Source organism: Hemicordylus capensis, chromosome 2 (genome assembly GCF_027244095.1).
Source record: "Hemicordylus capensis ecotype Gifberg chromosome 2, rHemCap1.1.pri, whole genome shotgun sequence".
Taxonomy (NCBI): domain Eukaryota; kingdom Metazoa; phylum Chordata; class Lepidosauria; order Squamata; family Cordylidae; genus Hemicordylus; species Hemicordylus capensis.
In genome coordinates, this window is record NC_069658.1 from 195,487,246 (window position 1) to 195,514,522 (window position 27,277).

General features: G+C 45.1%; 1 protein-coding gene across 8 annotated transcripts in view; it reads left to right on the forward strand.

Annotated features, from left to right (window-relative positions):
- Positions 1 to 27,277, forward strand: part of LRP1 (LDL receptor related protein 1) — a 452,537-nt gene that overhangs the window by 298,824 nt on the left and 126,436 nt on the right. For all 8 annotated transcript variants that reach the window (XM_053288908.1, XM_053288910.1, XM_053288909.1 and 5 more), the window contains 10 exons: positions 196 to 441; positions 3,540 to 3,737; positions 9,071 to 9,275; positions 14,873 to 15,037; positions 15,778 to 16,022; positions 17,350 to 17,481; positions 19,355 to 19,582; positions 20,458 to 20,632; positions 22,234 to 22,328; positions 24,432 to 24,581. In XM_053288908.1, coding sequence (XP_053144883.1) covers positions 196 to 441; positions 3,540 to 3,737; positions 9,071 to 9,275; positions 14,873 to 15,037; positions 15,778 to 16,022; positions 17,350 to 17,481; positions 19,355 to 19,582; positions 20,458 to 20,632; positions 22,234 to 22,328; positions 24,432 to 24,581 — 1,839 coding nt within the window. The remainder of the gene's footprint in view (positions 1 to 195; positions 442 to 3,539; positions 3,738 to 9,070; positions 9,276 to 14,872; positions 15,038 to 15,777; positions 16,023 to 17,349; positions 17,482 to 19,354; positions 19,583 to 20,457; positions 20,633 to 22,233; positions 22,329 to 24,431; positions 24,582 to 27,277) is intronic.

The window sequence follows — 27,277 nt, forward strand, 5'->3', positions numbered from 1 at the left end:
TATAAACAGCTAAAGAACCTACCAGATATAACAAAATAATACTGATATTAAAAAGCCTCCTTAAAAAGGTGTGTATGACTGTATGGGTTAGGATCCTGCAGGCCCTTGCCTAGTGGCTTTTTGAGAACAACTCAGGCATATGGTAGGATCACCCCCACCCCCATGACGTTCTGTGGTGTCTCTGATCTCTTGTAGACCTGTGCTCTCTGAACAATGGAGGCTGCAGCCACAACTGCACAGTGGCACCAGGAGAGGGCATTGCCTGCTCTTGCCCCCTCGGTATGGAGCTGGGCGCTGACAACAAGACCTGTCAGATCCAGAGCTACTGCGCCAAGCACCTCAAGTGCAGTCAGAAGTGTGAGCAGGACAAATTCAACGTGAAGTGCTCTTGCTACGAGGGGTGGATGCTGGAGCATGATGGCGAGAGCTGCCGCAGCTTGGGTAAGTGCATGATGGGGCTGGTGTAGAGACATCCATCCCAAAGTGTAAGGTAGGGGCTGCACACCAGTGTTCCCTCTAACAGGAATTCTCAGAAGTTGTTGACTTCAGCTCCCAGAATCCCCAGCCAGAGGCCGCTGTAGCTGGGGCTGCTGGGAGTTGTAGTGAATAATATCTGGGAATCCCTGTTAGAGGGAACATTGCTTCACACGTATCTTGAAACATGATCAGTGGACACCATATTCTCAAATTCAGTAAAGTCATGGATCTACACATGCAAGTTAGCAAATATGGTTGGATTCACAGATTACACAGCAACAAGCCCAGGTCTGCTATCAAGAGTACACTCAACAGTGGAGTTGGCAGTCAACCCCAGCTCTCAGACAAGTGTACCTGCATGACACATGTATGAAGCACCTATTGGTCATACTTGCATTTTACATTTGTAGACTTACATATCATCTTAGTTGGACACCTGAAACACTTCCCCGTCATGCATCAAAACATCCATACAAGCATTTATTTTCCTGGAGATAGATAAGAATCAACTCATGGTCATTTCACCACCTGAGTAAGTGCTTCATCTCTTCAGTGTAATCCACCCAGTGTGTGTTAGAGTCCAGAACAGGTATTATATCCGTTTTTAAAAAAATACTCCCATCATTTCATTCTGGTTTGCACACCCAGTTCTTTCCTGGGAGGAGGAAGCAATCTTCCCTTATCCCACCCTCTCCTCTTGGAGTGTTCTGCTGCTGCTCTTTGTGAGTCATTGCTTAGTGCTCCACTTCTGGGTTTGCTTGTCAGAAACTGAATTTCTCTTTAAAGAGGAACTCATTTCCCTGCAGTGTTCCGTGTGGTACCTGAAGAAGCATCACCAAAAAAATCCGGGTCTATCATAAGTAAGCCAGCTCACATAGCAGCTTTGGGGGTTGTTCATAGTGATTCTTCTGTCATCTTTTGCAACTGTGAAATAAATTACAGGAAGAGAGCTGGTCTTGTGGTAGCAAGCATGAATTGTCCCCTTTGCTAAGCAGAGTTTGCCCTAGTTTGCTTCTGAATGGGAGACATGTGAGCACTGTAAGATATTCCCCTTCAGCGATGGGGCTGATCTGGGAAGAGCATCTGCACACTTGCATGCAGAAAGTTCCAAGTTCCCTCCCTGGCATCTCCAAGATAGGGCTGAGAGAGACTCCTGCCTGCAACTTTGGAGAAGCCGCTGCCAGTCTGTGTAGACAGTACTCAGCTAGATGGACCAATGGTCTGACTCGGTATAAGGCAGCTTCCTGTGTTCCTACAAGCCCCTCATTATCCCGGGTTTCATGGATCGCAGTTTCATGTATCTGCGGATGGGTCTTGGAGACCCTGTTTCTTTATCCACAGCAGGAAATATAGGCAATGTTTGCCTATCCGCAGTTCCTGAATTGGCCAGAAATGACTTCTGATTTCATTTCTGGACGCCATTTCATTCTGTGGCTCTTATTAAAAAAAAATTAAACAAAAACAAGAGGATTTGTTGGGATTTGCGGGGCATTCCTGGAGACCTGCAGAATAGGTTATGATGCTATTCTACCCTTATTTCTGCTCCCTTCCTGCTTTTTTGACCTTTTTTAGAGTAAGGAACATAACCCCTGGATTCCCATCAGGGTAAGGTTTCTTTATTCGTGGTTTCCATAATTGTGCTAATTCGTGGGAATAGAAGTGCTAATTCGTGGGAATAGAACCCCCACAAATAAAGAGGACTTCCTGTACTTGTGAGTTAGCAGGCTGGGGTATGCACTTGTTGAGCAGACACAGTATCCATCAGGAGACTTGTTCAGATATTGTGCAGAAAATCGTGGGGAAATAAGTTCCTATTTCATGAAGAACATTTGCAATTAAACCTGGAAAGTGAACACTGATCTGTGACTCCTTTCAGGCTGTGGCACAAATGGAAACCGTTTTCTGTCTAGACATGTTCTGGCCAGAAGCCTGGTGTGAATATAGTCTTAGAACAAAGGGTAGAAGACAGCCTGGAGCCCACTACCCTTTAGGAGCCACATTTGTGGAATTCTCTCTGCAGGTAATCTGCCGCTGTTTGGTCCCATAGGCAGATCTAGCCTGGCCCTCTATAGCAGCAGGAGCATCAAGCATCCTACTTACAATGCCAGGACTTCTGTTGGACAGCAAAGCATTGCCAGCACAGGGTGGATTGGGGTGGAGAGTGGCCTAGGTCTCTTGAACCTGCTTTGTATGCAGGAAGGATATTGGGTCTATTCAAAGTTCTTGCTTTTTTTGACAAACTAAAGGGGAAAGGGTGAGCAAAAGGGGGTGGGAGGCTGGGGGAAACCAAAGTTAGCATTTTTAGCGGCCAAAAAACACAGCACTGTTCCTGTCCTTTAGGGACTTGCCCTCATTCTGTAGTGTTGCAGTTGGCAGGCACAAGAAAAGGCTGCTCTATTCCCAGTGCCCCAGGGAGAAGTGGAACTGGGGAGGAGGCGTGCCGGATTTTGAAATGATACATGCTCTTCATTTGAAGCAAGCCATTTTGTCTTGCCTGAGTGGCCCCATCAGGGGAGGATTCTGAGCTTTTGTCTGTGGGCAGCATCCTTCATCTACCACCTGGGACATGACTAAGGGGAAGGGCAGCAAGCCCTTGTGCATATTTCTATTAATAGTAATGATTAATAGATCTGTCATATTAATTTATAATTCATTTCATTATTTTCATAATAAAAATAGCAGGCCAGTGTTTGACACATGAGGAGTTGGAGCAGACCAGGGTGAACCCTTGGGCTGAAAAAGCCAAAAAATTGCATATTGGAAATGTTCTGTCCCTTACCAAAATTATTTTCAACCCCTTCTTTGTGCTTTTCTTTCTTTCTTTCTTTCTTTCTTTCTTTCTTTCTTTCTTTCTTTCTTTCTTTCTTTCTTTCTTTCCTTTTTCTTTTTTCCTTTTCCCTTTTTCTTTTCCCTTTCCCTTTCCCTTTCCTTTTCTTCTTTTTTCTTCTTTTTGTGTGGGGAAAAATGCATATGAGCATTCTTGAATGCCACTGTGCTGGAAGGAAGACATGTGGAAATGTCTTGGTGGTGGAGCAGTAATCCACACCTCTCTTTATTTTCAGACCCCTTTAAGCCCTTTATCATCTTTTCAAACCGCCACGAGATCCGGCGCATTGATCTGCACAAGGGAGATTACAGTGTCTTGGTACCTGGCTTGAGGAACACCATAGCTTTGGACTTCCATCTGAATCAGAGCTCCCTCTACTGGACTGATGTGGTGGAAGACAAGATATACCGGGGGAAGCTACATGAGAATGGAGGTGAGTGTGTGATGACCACTATGGCAGGATAAGAAGGTCATGGGATGGAAGCTTTTATTTCTTTCCCCAGATTCTCTAAGGCAAAGCAAAGTATTAGAGTGGGACTTGCTCTCAGGTTGCCCTTATCAAATCTTGGCATGGTCCTGTTTCTGTTCCAGCCTTAGGTGGAATGACAAGGAGGGAAGGAAGTGCCCCCTCAACTGCCTCAGGTGGCTTCCACACTCACAATCTAATCTGGAACTGTTGTCTTTTGTTTGTTCTCTTTTTATGGGAAATCTTGATAACCTTGTTGCCAATCCACTACATTCCTGTTAATCTTCCTCTGGTTTGTGATGATCTTAAAAAAACATTAAATGGAGTTGCAGCACCAGCCTATCCATTGTGTATGGTCAGAGTGCTATTGAGGCTTTTCAGAGCAACTGTGTTTTCTTTTGTTTTAATTAGAAGCTTCCTCATTTATTTTTGCATTTTATATCCTGGTCTTTTCCCAAGGAGTGCAGAGCAGTATTCATGGTTATGTTGATCCTCACAGCAATTCTGTGAGGTAGGTTAGGTTGAGAGATAAGTGGCTGGCTCAAAGTCACCCAGGGAGTTTCATGGCTGAACAAAGATTTGAACTCAGGTTTCCCTGGTTCTAGACCATCACTAACTGTCTCAAATGGTTGCCAGTTCTGCATGGCCAATGAATTTCTGCATTGTTGCCCTTTAATTGGTCAGTTCCTGTTGCCTATGAGATGGGGCTTCAATTCCTCCCCACTCCACTCTTTTAAGATTTATTTGCAAAACAGCAGATTTATGTCACCAAGCCCTGGTGCAAGCAGCTTGGGATGGGGCTATTAAGAAACAGCTGGGAGAAGCAGGTGCTTAATCCTTGCTTACCATGGGTTTCTTTTTTAAGAAAAAGAATTGCACCCCAGCTACTGCTCCTTGCCCCTGCAAGAGTCCATATGTGTATTTGCAAGGATAAGAACATCATGAGGGACAAGTTGCTTGGGGGTGGGGCGGCGAGAGGGCGGGATTTTGAGAAGAAAAACAGCAGACAGTGAAAGCCTTCAGCATCCCATCCCCCTTCAGCCTCTCTGCTCAAAATTGCCCCCTCTCATAAGAAAAATGGTTAGAACGTCATTACTTGCCAGTAATGTGTAACTTTCCCCTTTGCCTAGCACCACACTTGTTTTCAAGTTTGGGATGGTGAAGCTTCCCTGGGTCTAGCTTGTGCAGGGCAGCCCTCCCCATGATTCATCAGTAATATTCGGGTCCTGCCGGATCAAGAGGCCTCTCTGTTGCTGTGCTGCAGTGTGCCCTCTCCCGCTTCTGTCCCTCTAACCTCTTCCTTCAGATAGTCTTGCTTTGGGGGCAGTTTAGAGTACTCCCTTCCCTCCACCTTCAGAATCTTACTTACTGTTTAACCCGCAATTAAAAAAAGAGTACATGCCACGCCTGTTTGGGATCCATCTCCAGCATGTGCAGCAGCTTATCAAGGCAAGTCCAATCTCAGGCATTTGAATTGCTAGAGTACCATCCTGCTCCAAGCATTGATTGGTTATCATGAGCCTATCAAAATCCACACACCCTGCAAAATGTAAATAAAAATTGCATCTGTGTCTGCAACTTCATCAACCTGTATTGCATCTGCTGTTCCTATATCATGGCCAAGCCTATTGGCTTTCCTAAAGAAGACACTTTAGACCTTGATTGATGATAAATACCAGTTTATTCTGCTCTCTCTTGTCACAGAGAAATACGCCTGCCTCTGTTCCTAAACTCCTAAGAGTCAGACAAGAAATAGTAGGCAAACTTGAGAGAGAGCAGTACAGGTGAAACTCGGAAAATTAGAATATCGTGCAAAAGTCCATTCATTTCAGTAATGCAAATTAAAAGGTGAAACTGATATATGAGACAGACGCATTACATGCAAAGCGAGATAAGTCAAGCCTTAATTTGTTATAATTGTGATGATCATGGCATACAGCTCATGAGAACCCCAAATCCACAATCTCAGAAAATTAGAATATTACATGGAACCAAGAAGACAGGGATTGAAGAATAGAACAATATCGGACCTCTGAAAAGTATAAGCATGCCTATGTATTCAGTACTTGGTTTGGGCCCCTTTTGCAGCAATTACTGCCTCAATGTGGTGTGGCATGGATGCTATCAGCCTGTGGCACTGATGAGGTAATATGGAAGACCAGGATGCTTCATTAGCAGCCTTCAGCTCTTCTGCATTGTTTGGTCTCATGTCTCTCATCCTTCTCTTGGCAATGCCCCATAGATTCTCTATGGGGTCAGGTCAGGTGGGTTTGCTGGCCAATCAAGCACAGTACACTGTATACTTTTCAGAGGTCCGATATTGTTCTATTCTTCAATCCTTGTCTTCTTGGGCTTCACGTTAGTTAAGTTAAATAAGTAGGTAATAGACTGAACCCAAGTAATAGGGATCCAGTGCTCTTGAGGATGATTAGATGAGCGTTTCTAATCTGTGTGTACTAATTGGCAGCCGGTTAACTCCAGGCACAGCAGGGCTTCAGTTTCAGTTCAGTTCAATGAAACATGCTCCTCAAACAAAGCAGAGAGCACTGTAACTAGAACATGGCAAAGGGCTTTTAATCAGGAACCTCATGAAAGAGATGCCCCACAACTTTATCTTGAATTCCCGTGAAACCGACCATTAATAGCTATTCTTTCCCAGTAATATGCTGCTGTTTCCCCTGCGTCCCGCTTCTGCTGCCACCTTGCAGCCCTGTTCAGTTTTAAGAAGACCCACAGACTAGTCATCAGAACTTGATTACATCAGTGAAGCTGAAGCATCCAAAAGAGCCAGGGATCACCTTAGCAGAATGTGGTCAAATCCCCTGCTGGTTTCTAGACAAGGCCAGAGGAATCGTAGCCTTCCTTTCTTTCTGAATGGCTTCCCCCTTTTTTGTGTTGATGTCAGACATTTTTGATATTATCAGGCCCTCACAACACATGGAACGTCCTATGGGAAAGGTGAAATTGGGAAGTGGGGGCAGGGTGGAGGGGGAGTTAGAAGCTTCTCAGCATGAGCTGCCCCCTCCTCGTGTCTTGCCTGTGTTGCAGTGGCATTCAGTCCTCTGTTAATGATACCGTCTTTCTTTTAAATGTTGATCATTATGTGGGAGTTAATTAGCATTCCCGGAGCTTCCTTAATGGTAATTACAGCCTGGCAGCTGCCGCAACAAAGAGCTGAGCCTAACCTGATTAGTGCCTTTAAAAAGGCTGCTGATTCCAGATAGGTGGAGACCTTGGCTGATCTTAGGGCACCAGGGGCAGCTGGGAAGAATCCTAGCCATGGGTTGCCAGAGCTGTTTGATTCCACTGTTGCATCAACCTACAGACAGGAGTGGGTGCAAGCAATAGCCGCTGCTACGGAACCCTCCCCTAGCAAGCCTAAAGAGGCTTACTCCCTCTGTAAGGCCGCGAGCAAGACAAAACCCTCCAAAACAACAGCCACAGATTAGTCCTGGCCAGGCAAAGTCACATGTGCTGGAAAACCAATCCATGGGCCCGCTTAAGTCAGTGCCTGCTTGGCTCATACCATCTCAGACCTCCCAGAATGCACATCCGATCTCGGCACTCGGAGCCTCTTCCGGCTCACGGTCTTCTGCAGCAGGGGTGAATCTGGGCAAGAACAACAGATCTCATAGCCCTTCTGGAGTTAAGATGGCGGGGGGAGGAGGAGATTCTCCTCAGAGAATCACTTGGTGGTGGAGAAGCTCAGCAAGCAGCAGACCCTAAAAGTTCTTGCCAGTTCCCACCCCACCAGACAAGAACATACTAAGGGGCACACTAAATCTAAGAGCACCAGAGTGTGTACTAGCCACTCATCCAGTTTTCTGCTCAGCCCTGAAGCTCAGTGGATGCCCTTGGGGCAGTCACACTCTCTCAGCTCAGCCTACCTCTCAGGGTTTTGTGAGGAGAAAAAGGGAGCAGAGAACACTGCATGCTGCTCCGAGCTCCTTGAAAGAGGAAGTGTGGGATGCAAACATAAATCCTCTATAATAAAATGGTAAAGTGTGCGCCCGTGTCTCTGCGCCCGTGTCTTTCTCAGCCATTCTGGGCATGCGCAGAGCACATGCCCAGAACGTCCGAGAAAGATACGGCCGCAGAGACACGGCAGCCATGTTGATCGGCCCGGCCGGCGGCGGTGTAGAGGCTGGCGGCGGTAGGGAGGCCTGGACCTCGCCCTCCCTGTCACCCTCACCCCGCCCGCCTCCCCCGGAATCGCCGGCTGGCTCTAGCAGCCGAGTCACTCCCTGGAGTGTCCTGGGCATCTGCCGCTGCTGGCGCCCTTGGTGGTTGCCCAGCAATGCCCATTCCTCGGGGAAGCAACAGGGAGGGAGAGAGGGAGGTTGTGCAAGGCAGACTTCTCCCTTCCCGGTCCCTGGATGCCAAGGAGGAGGAGAATGAGGGGCCACGAAAGGAGCCGCAGCGGCGCCGTCTCCTGGGCTCCAGCCGCCTCTGCTTACTAGGCACAGGGCTGCTTTTCCAGACCACCCCTGGGGCGGATCACTCCCCTTGGTTGCCTTCTGAGGAGGTGCCTCTTTCAAACTGTGTGGGGTCCCTTCAGATTACAGCCCCGTCCTTGGCTTTCTAAAAGCGAAGCCTACTCAGAAGAAGAACGGGATACGATCCATCCATCAAACACAAATAAGCATAAAACAGAAGCATCCTTGCTGGACCGTGAGACCCCTTTCAGCCAACTCGGCATGATTCTAAAGGTCATGGGCGAAGCAGCATTGTTTTCTTTTAAGAGGCACAGGCAGCATTTGCCACGATGGTTTAATCATAATTGATCAGGGAAGCCGTTTCCTCTTCCCATCCCTTCTGCCTGCCTGCAGAGGAGACAAGGGGGCGGGAAACAGAAAGCAGCGAGTGTGTCTCAGGCTGGTGGTTGCTGCTGCTGCTGCTGCTGCTCCCCCCGCTCCCTCCTAGCACCCGTTATTGTCAAGCTTACCTAACAAGCGCTGCCTCCCGTCCTTCCTTCCTGCCTGCCTTCCCCGATCTCTCCATCCGAGGAGAAGTGTGCCCCCCACAAACCACCGCGGGAGGTGGAAGGCCCGGGTGGGAGGGGGGCGGAGAAGGCTACTAGCGCCCGTTATTTTAACGGGCTGAAAGATACTAGTAAGTAAATAAAATATAATGGCAGGGAAAAGAGGTAGAGGGCATAGCCCACAAGCCGTTTATTGAGAAACAGGCCCAGAAAATTTGTGCCAACAGTAGCTTTAACCATAAAGATGAAACTTGGCCAGAAAGGACTATGTGATATTGATCATGATTGCTAGTGCCTGCTCCTATTGTCTCCCTCACAGCCCTGACCAGCTTTGAAGTGGTGATCCAGTATGGGTTGGCTACACCTGAGGGACTCGCTGTGGACTGGATTGCTGGCAACATCTACTGGGTGGAAAGCAACCTGGATCAGATTGAGGTGGCGAAGCTGGATGGAACCATGAGGAGCACCTTGCTGGCTGGGGACATTGAGCACCCTCGCGCCATTGCCCTGGACCCACGATGCGGGTATGGTGTTGACGGGAAGGGGCTCTTTAGCACTAGTTACATACCTGGGGGAAAGAGATTTTTTTTTAAAAAGTGCTGGTTTGTGCTCTGCCACAGCTTAGCCAGGCGATCTTAGGCAAAATGACCCTGTGGAGAATTAGTTTTTATATGAATGTGCTGTACTCAGTGGCTTATGTGGAAGGGAAGAGAGCAGATTAAATGCAGTTAATGATGGTAAAGTGAAACATTTGGATGCTTAAGAGAAGGCAGTCTCTATTCTGCATTTCTGTGCAAATATTGCAGAAGCATGGAATTTAGTGCTGGGCACAGAATTCACAGAAGTGAGTCAGCATCTACTGAGACTTGGATTTTCATTTTTAAAAGTCAAAGATCAAGTTTCCAGCTCTTGTGGCTGAAAATATACATTTCAGATTTTTTGGCAATGCCTACTAGAACCCTAGAAGTCAAAACAAATGCTGAATATGGGCTGCTTCACGCATAGTGCATGTGTACATCTCCCAGTGCACATGAACATACTGCGTGAATGTTCTCTGTAGCACATTCCCGTTCGAAACTGCTTTTTCATGAGAGCATTACTGGAGATGAGATCCTCCACACCCCTCCCCAGGTTGGTTCTATTCTCCAGAGAAGGAATGTCTATTTTTTCTGTCATCATGCTCAAATCTTTATTGCAGTCATTGACCAGTATACATACAGTTTAAAAACCAAGCCAAACAGCAGCCCGAGGAATCTAACATTTTTCCAAAATGCTTCCCCTTTAGGGGAGAGCTACAATTTCCTGGTGTGAGCTAGAGGCTAAAATATAGAATTTGGCTACATTATGATAAATATTATCATCTATCTGCTAAAAGAAACCAAATGTAAAATTTGTCAGATTGACCTGGAAAATCCTTTATAATGGGTGTGATTAGTTTATGGTGCAAGTCATAATAAAAAGCACAATACAGTAGAACATGGCCAACTGATTCAATCTGCCCGATCTATGTGGGCAAAGATGTTGCTGAACAGGGATATTTTTGTATCTGCCTTCTAATAGGGCTAACAGGAGGGTGTTGAGATGGGCCTTAGAGAAGGTCCACCAATATCTGGGCACAATCAGTGACCAAATATGGTGTTGGCTGCAAGTTTGGAATCTGCCTAAGAGCCCTGTAGGCTCTAGGCACCTTACTGAAATCACTTTGGAGTTCCATGTCCAAAATTGGAGTTCCATGTCCAAAATTTGTTCTTTAAAGATTGCCTGCCTCGGCCCTCTCAAAACCCAGAGATATCAAAAGATATAATTTGCTGATTACAATCTTCACCCATTTTGAGTGAAAGTTATTAGTAAGTATTAAAGGAGCCAGTCCTATTGTAAAAAAGTTCAGCTCTAGCTAATAAATGATCATGGCCACCCAGAATTTGGCTTCAACCCTAATCATTCCAGCTTCCAATCTCAGTGCCACATTAGAGGAAAAGTGCCCTTAAAAAGCCAGATTGAACTCTTTCAAGGAGCTCAGAATTAGGATAAGGGCCTAACTGAGCTCCGTAAAGTAACTGTGCCAATGGCTTAGCTGTGAACATCTTAATAGCTGCCAGGAGAAAACTTCCTCCCTTTGAAGACTGAAATCTTAGAATGGCTAGAGCACTGCTTTGAGCCGAAAAGATGACATTATCAGCCTGAGCTGCTTTCTTCCCTGAAGCCTGGAAAACCATACCCAAGTATTTAAAACAATTAACTTGCTCAACAGCATGGCTATTTATACTCATAGGAAGCTGCCATATACTGAGTCAGACCATAGGTCCATCTAGCTCAGTATTGTCTACACAGACTGGCAGTGGCTTCTCCAAGGCTGCAGGCAGGAATCTCTCTCAGCCTTATCTTGGAGATGCCAGGGAGGGAGCTTGGAACATAGATGCTCTTCCCAGAGTGGCTCCAGCCTCCATCCCCTAAGGGGAATATCTTACAGTGCGAACACTTCTAGTCTCCCTTTCATATGTAACCAGGGCAGACCCTGCTTAGCTTAAGGGGACAAGTCATGCTTGCTACCACAAGACCAGCTCTCCTCTCCATTTAAACGACTTTGGTCTGTTGGCAAAGACCATGACTTTTGTTTTTTGGTACTTGATTATGAGATATTCTTCAGTGCAATGTTGGGGCAGGGCCTTAAGAGCTCTCTTAAGAGCAATCTGTGTTTGCAATAAAATTGTGGCATCATCCACATACAGTAGAATAGGCAAATACTTATTCGCCAACTTGGGGGCATGAAGATCTAAACCCTGCAGCTGTTTAATTAGGAAGAATATAGCTGTTAAACAAATTGCAGGGGGCACTAGTATATACATCTGTTTAACACCCTTATAAGTGGGGATGGGGTTGGAGAGTTGGCCCATATGATTGCACCTAACTCTTAAATTGGTGTTTTCATCGAGTTTAAAAGTAATAGTAGGTGCTTGTTGATTGAGGAGTGCTTAAGCTTATCCCATAAAGTGGCTCTGGAAATTGAATCAAATCCTTCCCTAAAGTCAACAAAGGCTGCAAAAAGTTATCTATTAGACCTGCCAGCATATTTATCGGACAAATGCTGCAGAACAAGGCAATGGTCCATCGTTGATCTGCCTGTTCTAAATCCTCCTCTAAAATGTTCACTTGATCCATCCAGTCACATAATTTCCAACATAAGTGTCTGGCATACTATTTTTATATTCAGCAGGCTTATAGTTCTATAGTTGGCAGGATCATATCTGTTGCCTTTTTTGAAAATGGATATGATGGTTGTACCCCAATACCTAGGGATATAAGCTATTTTGTCTATGTATGAAAACAGAGATGCTAACACAGGGGCTCACCAGTCCACATTAGATTTGATTAGTTCATATGGAATATGGTCAGTGCCTGGTGCTTTGCTAGTCTTCAGCTCATCAATTAATTGTTTGGTCTCGGAGACTGAAACCAGTGGCCATTGTTGTATGAAATCAGCAGATAAACCTGGTGAAAAATTCTGATTGTTCTGATTGTTATATAATCAACCAGGAGACTGGAAATAGGTCTCCCAAGCCCCCACTGGGATGCAACAAGCCAATTAGGACATGCCAAAGTCAGGATATCCAGCAGTAATCTGCCAGAAAGTGGATGTATCTTTGGACTTAACACACACAATTATTTGCTGCCAGGTTTCCAATAAGGCTGCCCTTTCCCCTCCTCCTTAATAAGGATTTATAGGTTCTTTTCGTCTCTAGCATCTCCCAACTGGTACTGGATGAGGGCTTTGTTTTGTGGTGGATAAAGTTAGTGATAAGGGCTTTTTTTTTTGCAGCCGCACAGTCTTTATCAAACCATTTCTTAGAGCCATAATCACTGGCCTGCACAATCTTATTTCCAGGTTTTGTCACAAACACCTGCAGCTTCTGAATGAGCATATTACAGTGCCCCATTATACTTCTGCTAGAAGGGAATATCTCTGAGTGCTCACTTAGAATGTCAGTGCTTATCAAATGACTGTCTGTTGACTTGAACCATTGGGTAACAGCGTCGCTCACTTGAGCACTCCATTTGATCCTAGAAAGTCCAACCTCGGCCACTATATCAGGATGATACTGACTCTCCCCTTTAAGTGGCCCATTCAGAAACTTGCAAAGCAAAGTCAGTGGGAGATAATTTATTTTATTTAGCATATTTTTATACTGCCCAAAACTTACGTCTCAGGCCTGGGTATAATCTCAGTCACCAGATTATGGGAGATGAGCAGATAATCTATAGTTGACAATTTATGATTAGACCAGAATGAAAATTGGCCTGGGTGGTCTTTCTCAGCTACACCATTCAAAATAACCAGGTCTAATCTATTGATCATTTGGGCTAAGCAAAATCCTGCTAGATTACCCATATTGTCTCTGAAGTATCATGCAGGAAGACAAGATACAACATCAAGATACAGCTAAGGAACTGGGCATATAAGACTGAATCGCTATGTCCCATTCTAGCGTTTAGATCTCCCCCTATAATCACATGGGCAGTTAGGTAAATCTCTAAGCTGTGGGCTATATACAATTCCAATTCTCTCCAGATATGTTTAATCTGAGAGTGGAGATGCTGGGGAGGTAAATGTACATTAATACATAACAAGCTACATTGTTTAAATCTGCCACAACCCATTTAGCATGGAAGAGTAATTTGATAACTTTTGCTTGAAGGACTGTAGAAATGAACAATCCTACTCTATCTTTGGACCTATCTCCCCTCTCACTAGGGACAACATTATTTAAACATGGATAGTAATTATTCATCTCTCCAAGCATCCATGTTTCTTTCAAAAACAAGATATCAAATTTAGAAATAAATCTAATAAAAGAATAGCTCACAGTCCTCCCCCACCCCATCCCGCTAGAGAGGGCATTAAGGGAGAAGGTTGAACAAGGCTTCAACTCCTTCTGTTGAATGGCAGACAGAGGGAAATCCCTCGCATGTACATTCATATGATCAACCTGGTGAAGAGCAGCTTGTGAGTGCATAGGTGCCAAGGGATGTCTTCCAGATATAGAATGTAGGCCAAGAGCAGCTTCATGAAAACAGGCTTCTTGCAGTTCCATCGACAATGGATTTGGGGACCTGGTATCTTGAAGCCTAGCTCTAGAGGATACCCTACACAGAATCTCCTGCTTCTGCTGTATATCATGAGATTCCACCACCATTTGCGATTCACTACTTAATTGGTCCAGTCCTTTGATTGAAGCTGTTGCAAAAGGATTTTATTGGGTTTATTCTTTAAGTTCAGGGGCCTGATGTGCACGCTTGGGTGCTGTTAGAGATGTGGCTGCTGAGCTACTAGTATCAGTCTTCATTGTGGAAATTTCTGAGGGATGCATCTAGTGTCCTCGGTTATTATTGTGGAGTCAAAGAGAAGAGCTGTGGGAGTCCAGGAAAAGCCAGCATAGCAAAGTGGTTAGAGTGTTGGACTAGGACCGGGAAGACCCAGGTTTGAATCCCCATTCAGCCATCACACTGGCTGACTCTGGGCCAGTCATGTATCTCTCAGCCTAACCTACCTCACAGGGTTGTTGTGAGGATAAAAATAACCATGTACACTGCTCTGAACTCTCAGAGGAAGAGCAGGATATAAGTGTAAAAATAAATAAATAAAATCTTGGGCAGCTAGAAAGCCCTTTGGCTATAGGCTTTCATTATACTCTTCAGCCTGTAGTACATCGTTTTCTGGTGTTATCTGAATTATCGTCTCAAAAACAGAGCACTCTGAGATATCCTCACATCATTTTGTTGAGATGGCCCTCCTGATGGGGAAAAAGTGGGACATGTAGTGTACTGCATAATGACTGTGTGAACACAGCGGAGAAAAGGCATGCCCCTTCATGTAACTCCTGCAGCAGTTCCTCATGCTGTTTGCCTTTGTTCATAGAAATATATCCTTACGTAGTAGTAAAGAGGATGAACTGAGGATGGAGAACTAATCTCCTGACAAGGAGTGTAGTATTTTAAATTGTGCATGCGGTTATGGCCTCGGCTCTTGCAGAGTTTAAAGAAGCCACTTAGACTCTGAACCTGCAGTTGGAAAGGAGTCTTGTCTGTCTTACCACTTGTGTGCTTCCTTCCTCTTTTCTCCCAGAATTCTCTTCTGGACAGACTGGGATGCCAGCTTGCCCCGCATTGAGGCAGCTTCCATGAGTGGTGAGGGCCGGCGTGTCATCCACAAGGAGACCGGCTCAGGTGGCTGGCCCAATGGACTCACCGTTGACTACCTGGAGAAGCGCATCCTGTGGATTGATGCCAGGTTTGTTTGTAGTAGAGTTGCACCAAATATTATCCTGTTTGGATAGACACTAGTGGGGTACACTTCTTCCCTATACACATTTAAATTATGTAGATATTCAACTTTTAAAAATCCTGTTGGGCACCATAGTTTCCCTTGGCTGATGCTGATCCAGCATTTCCCCCCGATCCACAATTACTCTTCCATCCTCTTTTCTGTATTAATTACATAGATGATTCTACCCATTCAGCACTCATGCAGGGAACAAGATGACATCCCAGCATTAAAATATAGCTTGATTTGTCTCCATATTGTTGCAAGTGAGAGTAGTTGGGAGTGAATCAGTCAGGGCAATGTCAATGAGAAATGCTCCAGTTTAATGCTGCTGCTTTTAGTTTTATAGTATGATAATTTATTGTTCTCTTAAAAGTGTTTTCCCATTTATTTTAATATGATTATGATTATAGTGATTGATACGCTGATGTACACTGCTTAGGGTAAACTATTGTGGAAAAGAGGAATATATAATATAAATGAGAATAAATAAATAAGATAAGAGAGCTCCCAAAGGTCATGCCCTGCTTCCTCTCTGCTCAGCCACATTTGTTGCTACAGAGCTGCTGTGTCAGTCCTGCCTTACCTACGTGCCAAACAAGCACAGGTGCGGTGCTTCTTCTGGCCATTTTCTCTGTGCTCCTTTCCTTTGTCACACGCACCTGGCCACTGTCATAGACATACTGATCTCTCCCGTTTCTCTGCAGGTCGGATGCCATCTATTCTGCCCGCTATGACGGCACAGGCCACATTGAAGTGCTGCGAGGGCATGAGTACCTTTCCCACCCCTTTGCTGTCACCCTTTATGGTGGTGAGGTGTACTGGACGGATTGGCGCACGAATACTCTGGCCAAGGCCAACAAGTGGACGGGCCACAACGTCACTGTTGTACAGAGAACCAGCACACAGCCCTTCGATTTGCAGGTCTATCATCCTTCTCGCCAGCCTCTAGGTGAGATGCAAGAAAGGGGAGAGTGGGGCACCAAGGAAATCCCATGAAGGGAGGCAGGCAGGTGAAAGCAACAAGCACAGTTACATGTTACGTTGCCAGGTCCAGACCTGGAGACACTGTGTCTAACTTTAAGGGCTCTGAGACAGTATGGCTTCTGAGTGGCAGCATTTATCCATTTTCCTGCAGAAAACACCACACCTCTGCAGGCCACAGAGGTCCTTGGAGTGCTGTTGCTCTTTGATGGCCAGCTCCTCCTGGCTGCAATTTTGTCCCCCAGGATGCATCAGGGGGTGACATGGCCTCATGGCGTCACATCATGCCCTAGTTTGTTCTGAGAAAAAAGTGCAGCAGCATTTCAAGTGCTGTCACTTACCACCTGCAGAGTGTGATGTTTTTTGTAAATAACTTCGCTGCCTTCACTGGTAATCCCCTTCAACCTCAAACCTGTTTGAAAATGTTGTGTGTGCCCTCCATGGACATTTGTCCAGGCTCCCCTCCCATAGCACCCTGAAATTCTCCAAATGTATATATTAGGCAGATTTCTGGGCAGTTCTCTTCTGCACTGTAATGGGACACTGCCTCCTGGGATCCATTGCTACTGTGAAATTCTTTCTAGGAATTTGATGTCCCTGTTCCAAGGAATGTATACTTTATGGTCTGGTCACACAACTGATAAACCATAATTTATCCATTGGGAGCTTGTCGAGCTGTGCACGTCCTCTTTCCTCCTAACTTTGCACATTGCCAAACATCCTGGCTTGTTAAACCACAACTCTGCAGACCATGCAAAGCCAGCAACTTCGTTCAGTCTTGTGAACTGAGCCTGTGTTTTGACACTGGTGAGTCAACCAAGGAAAGGGAGGCAACGATAACAAGGAATGAATGTGGATATCTGCATGTAGGCTTTGTGTCAAATAGGCAAATAAAAACATGATAGCACGTCCACGTGAGGATCTTAACATGTGTGAGTTGCTTGCAGTGTCAAGATACCACCGTTCCATGGTACAGACTGGCCCTTGCCGGTGATTTTTGTTTCCTATTGTAGACTGTAGGCTTGTCTTTTTCCATTATTCTCTGCATGCAAAAGTCTCCATTGCAATAGTCCAAGAGCTACTGCTTCGTGGGACAGAGTTAAAGAAAGTAGAGAGCCAGTTGTACGCGCTCAAACTCACCAGAAATCCAGATTTCCCTTTCCTAAATGGTTTGTTGTCCTATCTCATCTCTGCACTGACTGTCACAAAGCAGAGTGATGCTCTTTAGGATAGGACTGTTCTTTCCCCAGAACTGAGGAATCATAACCATTTTTCTCTTCATTTTGTTTTTCCAGCTCCCAACCCTTGTGAAGCCAATGGAGGAAAAGGCCATTGCTCTCACCTCTGCCTCATCAACTACAATAGCACCTTCTCCTGTGCCTGTCCGCACCTCATGAAGCTGCACAAGGACAACACCACATGCTATGGTAAATGGAAGGGAAGGCCTTTTTCTCCTCTCGGTCCCAAAGTACATCTGGATAGAAGTTCAGAAGACGTCCCGACCTTAGGATGCATTGTGATTTGGGCCAACATTGTGCTCATATGGCATCTTGGGTCATGGGGGCAGCACTGTCTTTACTGGCTCCCTGTCTCTGTAGTTCCTGTTTGCAATGTAGGCATGCATGGTTCACAGACTCCAGTTTGAGCAGAAGGCCTACAGTTCTAGCCTCTGTGCAGTTCCAGAATGGGGTTTCTGTGTAGAACACCGTTGGAACTTTCTAGAGCAGGGTTTTTTAACCTTGGGCCACCAGATGTTGTTAGACTACAACTCCCAGAATCCCCAGCCATAAAGGCTATGTTTGGGGATTCTGGGGGTTGTAGTTCAACAACATCTGCGGGCTCAAGGTTAAGAAACCCTGTTTTAGAGCTCTTTAGCTCAGACAGCTTGACCCACTGCACCTGCTCATACAGACACAGTATGTGCCTTCCCTGTTGGTTCTCTTGCAGCAGCAAGATTGAGATTTTTCTCCATAATGTGGTAATATCTTATAAACTTGGATATTTTTTTCCTTTCTTAGTTTTAGTTTTTGTCATTGTGTTTCTCTTTATCCATGTGTGGCTTTCGGAAGAGGAGGAGAGGGAGGCAGGTCTTAGGCTGCCTTTCTTTCCCTCGCCGCTACATATGGCAGACCAGGCAGGTCCATACATTGAGTGGAATCCTGATCCCTACTTTGTCGTCAAATCAGCCTGAACAATATGAGAGAGTAACTATAAATGGAGATAGTAGCCAGGAACTTGAGAATTGGAAGCTGCTAAAATTATTGACTTGGTAATCAGAGGTACTTGCTATCACTCTTCCAAAAAGTATGCCACAGTAATGCACAAATTAGAATGCATGCAAATTAGTTTGGAGAGAAGACTAGCTGTGCAGAGTTGCTCCTGGGGTCTTGCTCTGAGCTGGTTCCTCCAAGCTAGTCACCTTACATTGTTGTTCTCAGCTTAGAGTTCCAGATATTTTCAGATTAAGTAGCAACTATTTATTTATTATTTATCTACTATGCTTAGGAGTCCCATTTCCACCAGGTGCTCATGTAGAAAAATTATATAAGGAATCACCTGCAAAAATCACTTCTAAAGTCAAACTTTAAAATATATTAGAAATCACTGTTAAAAGGCAGAACTAATTGAAATGTAGTTCAAGAAGTATTCTTAAACCTGTATCTCTGTTGTAAGTTTCTGCAGGTATGATGTGTGTAGGAGGGTGGGGAGTGTCACAGGATAGTGTGTCTCCAGCTAGGAATGATGGGATTATGAGGATGCCTTTCAAGTTGGAGTCTGGTGATAGTTCCTGAATGCACTTCATTTAGTCATTCATTCATTTCTAGACGTTATGCCACACCTTCTCCAAAGGGCCCAAGGCAGTTTATAACAATAATCTAAAAATAATGATAACATAATAAGATGCAAGCGTATCAACTGACAATGCCAAGCCATAATAAGTGAAAACACATACTTGGGGCTACTACAGATGTAAACCAGTTTCATCTGTTCAGTTTTCATGACTTCCCATTCAAGGAAGACACTAGAGAGCTTAAATGAATATATTTTAATTGTCCATGGGGGGGGGACTATAACCCCCAGGCTTCTTTGAGTAGCCCCAAGAGTTATACCACTTTCAGACCACTGTAAATCTCAAGGACAGAGAAATCATTCCACCTGGGTCAGCTGGGCACATTTGATGGTACCAACCAACAAGCCATGTAGTCCTAGTCTCCAGCAAACAAAACTGCTCTGTACCTGTTGAACCCTGACTGGAGTGTAGTTCCATCATCTGTTCCTGGTCTTTGTCTCCATCTCCAGAGTTTAAGAAGTTCCTGCTCTATGCCCGCCAGATGGAGATTCGAGGGGTTGACATTGACAACCCCTACTATAACTATATCATCTCCTTCACTGTGCCTGACATTGACAATGTCACTGTAGTGGACTATGACGCCATGGAACAGCGGATCTACTGGTCAGATGTTCGCACACAAACCATCAAGAGGGCATTCATAAATGGAACTGGCGTGGAAACTGTTGTGTCTGCAGGTGGGGACTACCTGCCGCTACTTGTTTTCCTCTTTCCTCTCCTCCCTTTCCCCTTTTCTTTGATGAAGGTCTGTCCAACAGAACTAAAAGTAATAGAACTTTGTGGGACATATCTGAATATCCAAAGAATGTATGTTGAACTTGTTTTTCCCTTCAGAGAAAAATATAGTACCTGCTTTTCTATGATTAACAAGTTATTTAGATGGTCAAACTCACCTATTCCAGATAATTATAGGGAATAATCTGCCACACTGGATTGTTAGGGGCAGATTATTCAGTGGATTTGGGGGAAGGCTACTTACCCAACTGTGCCAGGCTGCACTAAATCTGCCCAGATAACTCTAGGTCCTGGCACTGCAGGCTCCCCATTTTAGGGGACACTCAGGAGAAAAACCCTTCCTCAGTGCTGTCCCTCCTTGTAGCAGGACACTCACTCAGCCACACTCCATGGAGGGGGGGAGGAGGATTTTTGCCAATCTTTCCTTTCCGCATAAGTGCTCTTTAACATGCAAAAATATGTCCCTGAGGGCTACACAGCCCTCAGGAACATATTTTTAAGTGTTAAAGAGCAGTTATAGCAAATAACAAACCTGCTATAACTAACAAAAACATTACTTATAGAATCAAAATTACAAGCTTTTGGGTTGGGGGGAATTACCCAGCTCATTCAGAATGCAGCCTATCAAAAATTCCACTGTTTGTTTTAAATACTTCACTTTCATTTATGCCTTGCTCCCCCACCACCCACCCCATGCCATAGATGGGAGACATCACTCATGGTGTTTGGCGGTCTTTGCTTTTATCATTGTCACTTTCTCTGAGCTTTGCCTCTGTCTCCCCTCACTGAGAGATTCTCCTTTCTCATTGTCTTGCAGACTTACCAAATGCCCATGGCCTAGCTGTGGATTGGGTCTCCAGGAACCTTTTCTGGACAAGCTATGATGCCAACAAGAAGCAGATCAATGTTGCCCGGTTAGATGGCTCATTTAAGAATGCTGTGATTCAGGGGCTGGACAAACCTCATTGCCTGGTTGTACATCCTCTCAAAGGGTGAGTCAGGTACAACATGGAATATTGGAGAAGGTGGACAGTGTGCTGAGAAGGATGTTGAGTGGCAACTCCTGCTTCCTCCATAGGCACATATATAAAAACAGTTTGTTTGATATGTGCTATGGAGATTGTTCTCAGACGTTATGAACCATATGTTTTATTCTGCATCAGGTTTTTTAGATAGTAATCTAGTTCAGATATTGTGTATTTTTAAGTTAAAGTAGGTAACATGTCTTATTTGTCCTGCCAAGGCTCCTCTCTAGTGAAACAGTACAGGGCTGTAGGGGTTGAGAGAATAGCCGTGGTGAACTAGGTGCAGATCAAGGCCTTATGTTACCTTTCTCAAATCGTAAGAAGTGGTATGGGGCTGTCCATCTCTCCTGTGAGAATGGGTTATTTTGAAATCAGATGCTTCCACAAAGCAAAGGTAACAAGTCCTAGTCAAGGATTCAGCAAGAGAAAGATGTTTTTGGACTCTTGTCCAGCAGTAAGATGAATGCTTGTGGCAGAGGAGGTGAGAGGAAACCTCCAGGTAAAGGGTGAATTTCCAAAACCTGTTTTAATATTTTTGAGTGATAGCCTTCCATTATTATATTTTATAGTCACCAAGTGAGATGACCTTTTCTCTAGAATGGTGGCTAACAGATTTGATTTGACATCACAAGCAGGCCACTTTGCTGGAATTGAATCCAGGGGACATGTCTAAATACATTTACTTCATGTCTAAGCCCCTTACCTAAGTCAAAATTTAGGGAAAGCTGTTTCCTTCCTCTGCCCCTGGTCTGTATATAGTCCAGTAGTAATGGCAGTAATAGTCTTACAGGGACCCCACTTAAACTTGGACCCTCTCTGGTGTTGCCAATCTTCCTTCTCTATGGCAGAAAGAGAGTGCCTCAATCTGAGAGAGGAAGCCTTGTAAGATGAAGAAAGGCTAGCCTAAGGGATGCAAGAATGATGGGGTGGGGACATGCCAGCTAGCTTATGACGTTTTCCTTGGCAAGAAAAAAACCCTGTTAGGTTGCCAGGAGGCTTCTCCTCTTGACAGAGTGGTACATGCTTCTTTCATAGTAATACTTATTTGCATTTATATAGCATTTCAGATTTGGGCTCCTAATGCTAATGTGTATGTGGGGGATTAGCATGGGAGAATTGGTGTGCTTAATCCTTCCCCCTTTCCACCAATTCTCCCCTTGGCTTTGAGACTGTAAAGAAGCCCAGCTTGGGGAAAACAGCCTGGTGGGGGACATTTTCAGGGGAGAATCAGCAGGTGCCGAAGAGGCTGACCTGCCCTTCTTGCTTGCCAGGCCTCTCCTGTAAAAATCCCTCCCCTCATCTTTGTTTGTTGGTTTATTTGTATATTTTGAATATTTATTGGCTGCTCTTTGGCTTGAGTAGCGTACAGTAATTAAAGCATAAGTGACAATATGTTTGTATTGCCTCAGCCCGTGGGAGTATGGGACACGCGTTTGCCAAGGTGATGTGTAGTTCCATCCTGAGGTGTAGCGAGATAGGATTGGGGGAGCAGGGTAATAGAAGTCAGGCTATACATTAATTATGCACTTCGGGGAACTGAATGGTCTTTCTATTTGTCTCTCTCGTAGGAAGCTCTACTGGACAGATGGAGACAACATCAGCATTGCCAATATGGACGGCAGCAACCGTAGCCTGCTCTTTGCGAACCAAAAGGGGCCTGTCGGTATGGAGACAATCTCATCCCACATCTACCCACCCTTATCCCTGTACCCTTTGGAGAGAAGGCAAGAACTTCTCTCTATTGCTTCTCTGTACCTAGAGGATGCAGAATTTATGACACACTGGCCAGCCTTAGCCATGTCTGTGTCTCCTTGGCGTCTGCAGCTCTAGGCTCACTGAGTCCTGGATTGGCTGTGATGATTGGAACAGCCCCGATCCTATCTAAATCACCGCAATGCTCCTCCAGTGCTTCTGGAGAGGCTGTAATGTGCGCGCGTGCACACACACACACACACACACAATCTTCCTCCATATGTCTCTTGCTGATACGCTGGGATCAATTTCACCTATAAAATAGAAGTCTTCTGAGACTTTGAATCACTTTATTTCCGTTCCTGCGAGTGGAGGTAAGGCCATATTTAGAAACACTCACTCCTCTATAAAGTTTGTTCATACCTTCTGCCCCTCTTTTTTCTGTGCATGATGCTCGTGCTCCTGTACACATTAAAAGAACAGCAGTCCCGGAGTTATGATTTGAAAGCAAATGGTGCAGCAGGACTGCTGAATGTCTAGGTCCGGTCAGTGCCTGGATGAGTGACTGCCTAGAGACCCCATGAATGTCACCTTGGCTTCCATGATGGAAGAATGGCAGGATATAAATGACAAAAATGAATAAATGAAGTACACGATACAAGTATAACTCCTCCCAAAAAAAGAACCTTGAAGCCTTATCTTTGTATGTGGCATCAGCCTGCATTGCAGATTATTTGTAATTCTGGAAGTTATAGAAACATAAGAAGCTGCTTTATACACAGTCAGACCGTTGATCCATCTAGCTTTGAATTGTCTACACTGACTGGCAGCGACTGTCCAATGTTTCAGGCAGGAGTCTCTCCCAGCTCTACCTGGAGATGCCAGGGATTGAACCTGGGACCTTCTGCATGCAAGCAGATGCTCTACCACTGAGTTACAGCCCATCCCCCAAGGGGACTATTGTACAGTAGACAGTGCTCACATGTAGTCACCCATCCAAATACAATCCAAGGCAGACCCTTGCCAGACCAGGTCTCCTCACCAAGAGCCTCGTGGGGCAGCCTCTGAATCCTGCAAAAATATCCCTGGTGCTGGACAAAATAATTTTGTGAACAAATAGAAACAGCCATGCACAAGACATGCATTTTCATGACAACCCTACTTTCCCCAGGGGTCTCTTCATTGGTTTCTTTTTGTTTTCCATTTCAGGCCATCAGTGATAAAGATAGGTATATTTGGGAGGGCAGGCTAATGGTGGGCTTGTACTTTCATAGGCTAAGACCTTGGAACTTGGAACAGAATAAAGTTGAAATGAGGTTGGAAGAATTTGGAGGTGATTGAATGGACTGTACCACTTTAGTGTGCAGATGTGGGGAGGGAGTCATGTTTTTCAGTGTTCCTTTATATGAAAGAAGTAGCACAACAGGACCTGACCTGGGCTAGAATGTCTCTTCCTTGTGTGCATTTCTTAATTGCAGTGTGCTATTTTTACATTGAGATGTATTCAAAACTGGTGTCCACACCTATAGATACAGGCCCCTTTATCACCTCAGAATTCTTACTACCTCATTCTGCTAAATGTGTTGATCAGGCAGCATCTTATTTGCAGCCCTGTGGCTAGTATGTGTGGAAGCCGCTGCTGCTCCTGCTGAGTACCAAGCCTGCAGACCCTAGAATCATAGACCACGTCAGTAGTCAGTGACTTCTGTACAATGCAAGCTGTAGCATTGTAGATGCAGGGGGAGTAATGGGCTGGGGGACAGCCTGTCTATTAAAACTTTTCCTTTGGGCCTGAACTAAACCCAACTATGTTGTGTGAATTTACACAGATCTACACACCTAGTGTGCACATCTAGAAATATTCATATGACTCTGCCTTACAGAGCCCAAAGCACACCTCGGCACTCATCAGTCTTCAGGCCAACACAGGCAAAGCATGGATCTGGCCATCACTGGGCATTCTCAAGTTTATATTTGAACCTGCACAGGATTGTGGGAGGGACTGTTGCTCCTTCTCCATGCACGAGTCAAAGTGACAATAGTGATTCTCTCATTCCTCCATTGATTCTCTCAGGCCTCTCCATTGACTACCAGGAAAGCAAGCTGTACTGGATCAGCTCCGGCAATGGCACCATCAACAGGTGCAGTTTGGATGGCAGTGGCTTGGAGGTGTTGGAGACCATGAAGAACCAGCTACGCAAGGCCACAGCATTGGCTATCATGGGTAAGAGCCCCTTTCCAGGGGGAGGAGCTATCCCTTTAGCAGTTCACTCCACAAGAATAGGAAGCGGCTCAACTATTCTATGTGGGAGCCATTTCTGTGGATCTCTACATTTCCCCCCTCTTTTTTTATATGTTTCAAATGTATAGTTATTTTTTATTCACAATATAAGAGTGACAGATCCCCTCAGGATTGTGTTGCTTTGGCAGATATATTTTCTTGGTACTCCAACAGTAATATTTTGTGACTGGGAAAATGGCAGTTCTGCCTCCAGAAAGCATATTCATTGTTTTTGCAAACAGCATGAGCTCCCATAGACAGTAGTCTTTATTCTACAGTATCTATTTATTTAATTCTCTTACAGCCAACTGAGTAGAGAATAGATACCTGTTGCAGCCCGGGGCAGGAGGGAAGTGGCAGGGCGCAGCCCCAGCGCCCTTTGGAGGCCGAGATGGGAGCGAAACGCCCATTGGAGGCCGGGGCAGAAGGGAAACAGGCAGCGGGGTGCAGCCTTGGCGCCCACTGGAGGCCGGGGCGGAAGGGAGGAACAGAATGGGGGGAGGGCAAGAGAGCATGGGGCTGGAGGGGGGAGGGTTGGCAAGAGAGACTGGGGCAGGAGGGAGGGGGAACCGCCGGCCCCAAAAAGTGCACAGATGTTCTGTGCAGGGTCAGCTAATATACCTTTATTTCTTTCATCAGGTTGTATAATGAGAAAGAATGTAATAGTCTCATTGAGACCTTGGTTCACATCATTCAGTCTTGTTATAAAACCTGGTGGCAGACCTTAAGGTGCATATCCACTGAGGTATTTTAAAATCCGAATGACACCCTACTATGATTACTGTTGTTCAGCCTGTTTCAGCATCTGACAAATTGGATTATAATCTACAAAAGCTTGTGCCCTTAAAGGGTTAATCTTGGATGCTAGAAATGAAAGACCAACAGAGTAAAACAGCTCTGAATTGTTTTTGAAAAAATGTTATTTTAACATTTGTCATGCATAGTTTCAGCAGGAGAACACATACCTCATCATTGTTAAAGTTAAAAACTCCAGGAAAGATATTGCCCTGTCCCCACCACAATGTCAGGAAGCCATCAGACTTGTTATATCTGCAGTAGGGGCAACATTCAGAGAGTGAAACTTAAATAATCTTTGTTTAGATTTTCACCAGTTTTATCAGGAGTCAAACTGAGCCTGAATCTGAACCCAAAACCCAGCTCAGAAAGGTTTCTTTGGTGAACCAAAACTTGAACCCAAGGCTAAACTGTCTTTTTGCCTTGAAACTTAACTGGAACTGAATCCTTAAACACAGAGGTAGCAAAAGAAAATGAGACTTGCTGGGTGACTCTGGGCCAGTCTCTTCTCTCTCCGCCTAACCTACTTCACAGGGTTGTTGTGAAGAGAAACTTAAGTATGTAGTACACCGCTCTGGGCTCCTTGGAGGAAGAGCGGGATATGAAACAAACAAACAAACAAAACAAACAAATAAATAAATAAATAAAAGAAAAGAAAAGAAAAACAAAATCCAGAGGGGTTTGGTGGGGAGATGTTCATATGAGCAGCCCTACCTGATAGCCCAAATAGGTAGCCTCTCTGGGTAGCCCAGGAATTTCCCCTGGGCTTTTACCTGGGTAGAAGGGTGCAAGCATACCCTTGTACCCAAGTCCCTGGCCATGTATCTGCTCAGACTGTGCCCGAACTCAAACAGAGCTGGGTGTCTAGAGTGCCCAGTTTGAGAGTCAATCCTTCAATACACTGCACTCCTCACGTGATGCATTTAGGGATGTCTGGAGGCCGGGCTGTGTTTTCCTGGCCTTTAGATGGCTGCACAGCTCCAGGGAGAACCACTCACATGGGCATGTGAGCCACATGGCCAGAAGAACAGGAAGGGTTGTAAGGTGGCACTTGATTTATTACCTAGAAGCTGCATACCTCCCTGTAGCTGAAATTTAATTTAAAAAGAAATGCCATTCAGAGACAAGTTCAAACATTTGTTTGAGCAACCTTTTAATTTCCTGTAGGAGTTAAACGTTTTAACTTGTATGTGATCAGTTTTTACTATACTTTAGTTGTCGAAGCTAACGGCATTGGAGCTATGCCCAAGGTAGTCTCATCTCAGCTGCCTTATGCAGAATCAGACCATTGGTCCATCTAGCTCAGTATTGGCTATGTACACTGATTGGCAGCTGCCCTCAAAAGTTTAAAGACGAGGAGACTGAGATATTTCCCACTTCTTCCTGGAGCTGCCAAGGCATTAACTTGGGACTGTGTTATGTTTGTGCTTTTTATTTACTGGGTGGGAGGAACTTGGATGGATTCTACTTTCTGGAAACTAGAAATGTATTTGTGCTTTGAAGCTAGGGCAGTGGAACCAATCTCCAAGAGTAAAAAGGCAGAAATTCTAGAAGGTTTACATTGCTGATTTCCATCTGCTAGCAGTAACAAAACCATTAAGGTAGACACAAAGTGGCAGGAGCCCAGCAACCCAGACAATGTTGGGGCCAGTGGATCTCACCATTCTGGGTTGTGGTAGGGCTGCATATCCCCCCCCCTCAACCTTAACACAAACAAAGTGTCTCCCTCACATATAAATATAGTGTGTCAGGGAAAATGCTAGACTTCCCTTTGCCCCCTTACATGCTACTTTTCTTCACATGAGAATGTTTTTAGATGGGGAAACATTTTAAATGGTGCAGGC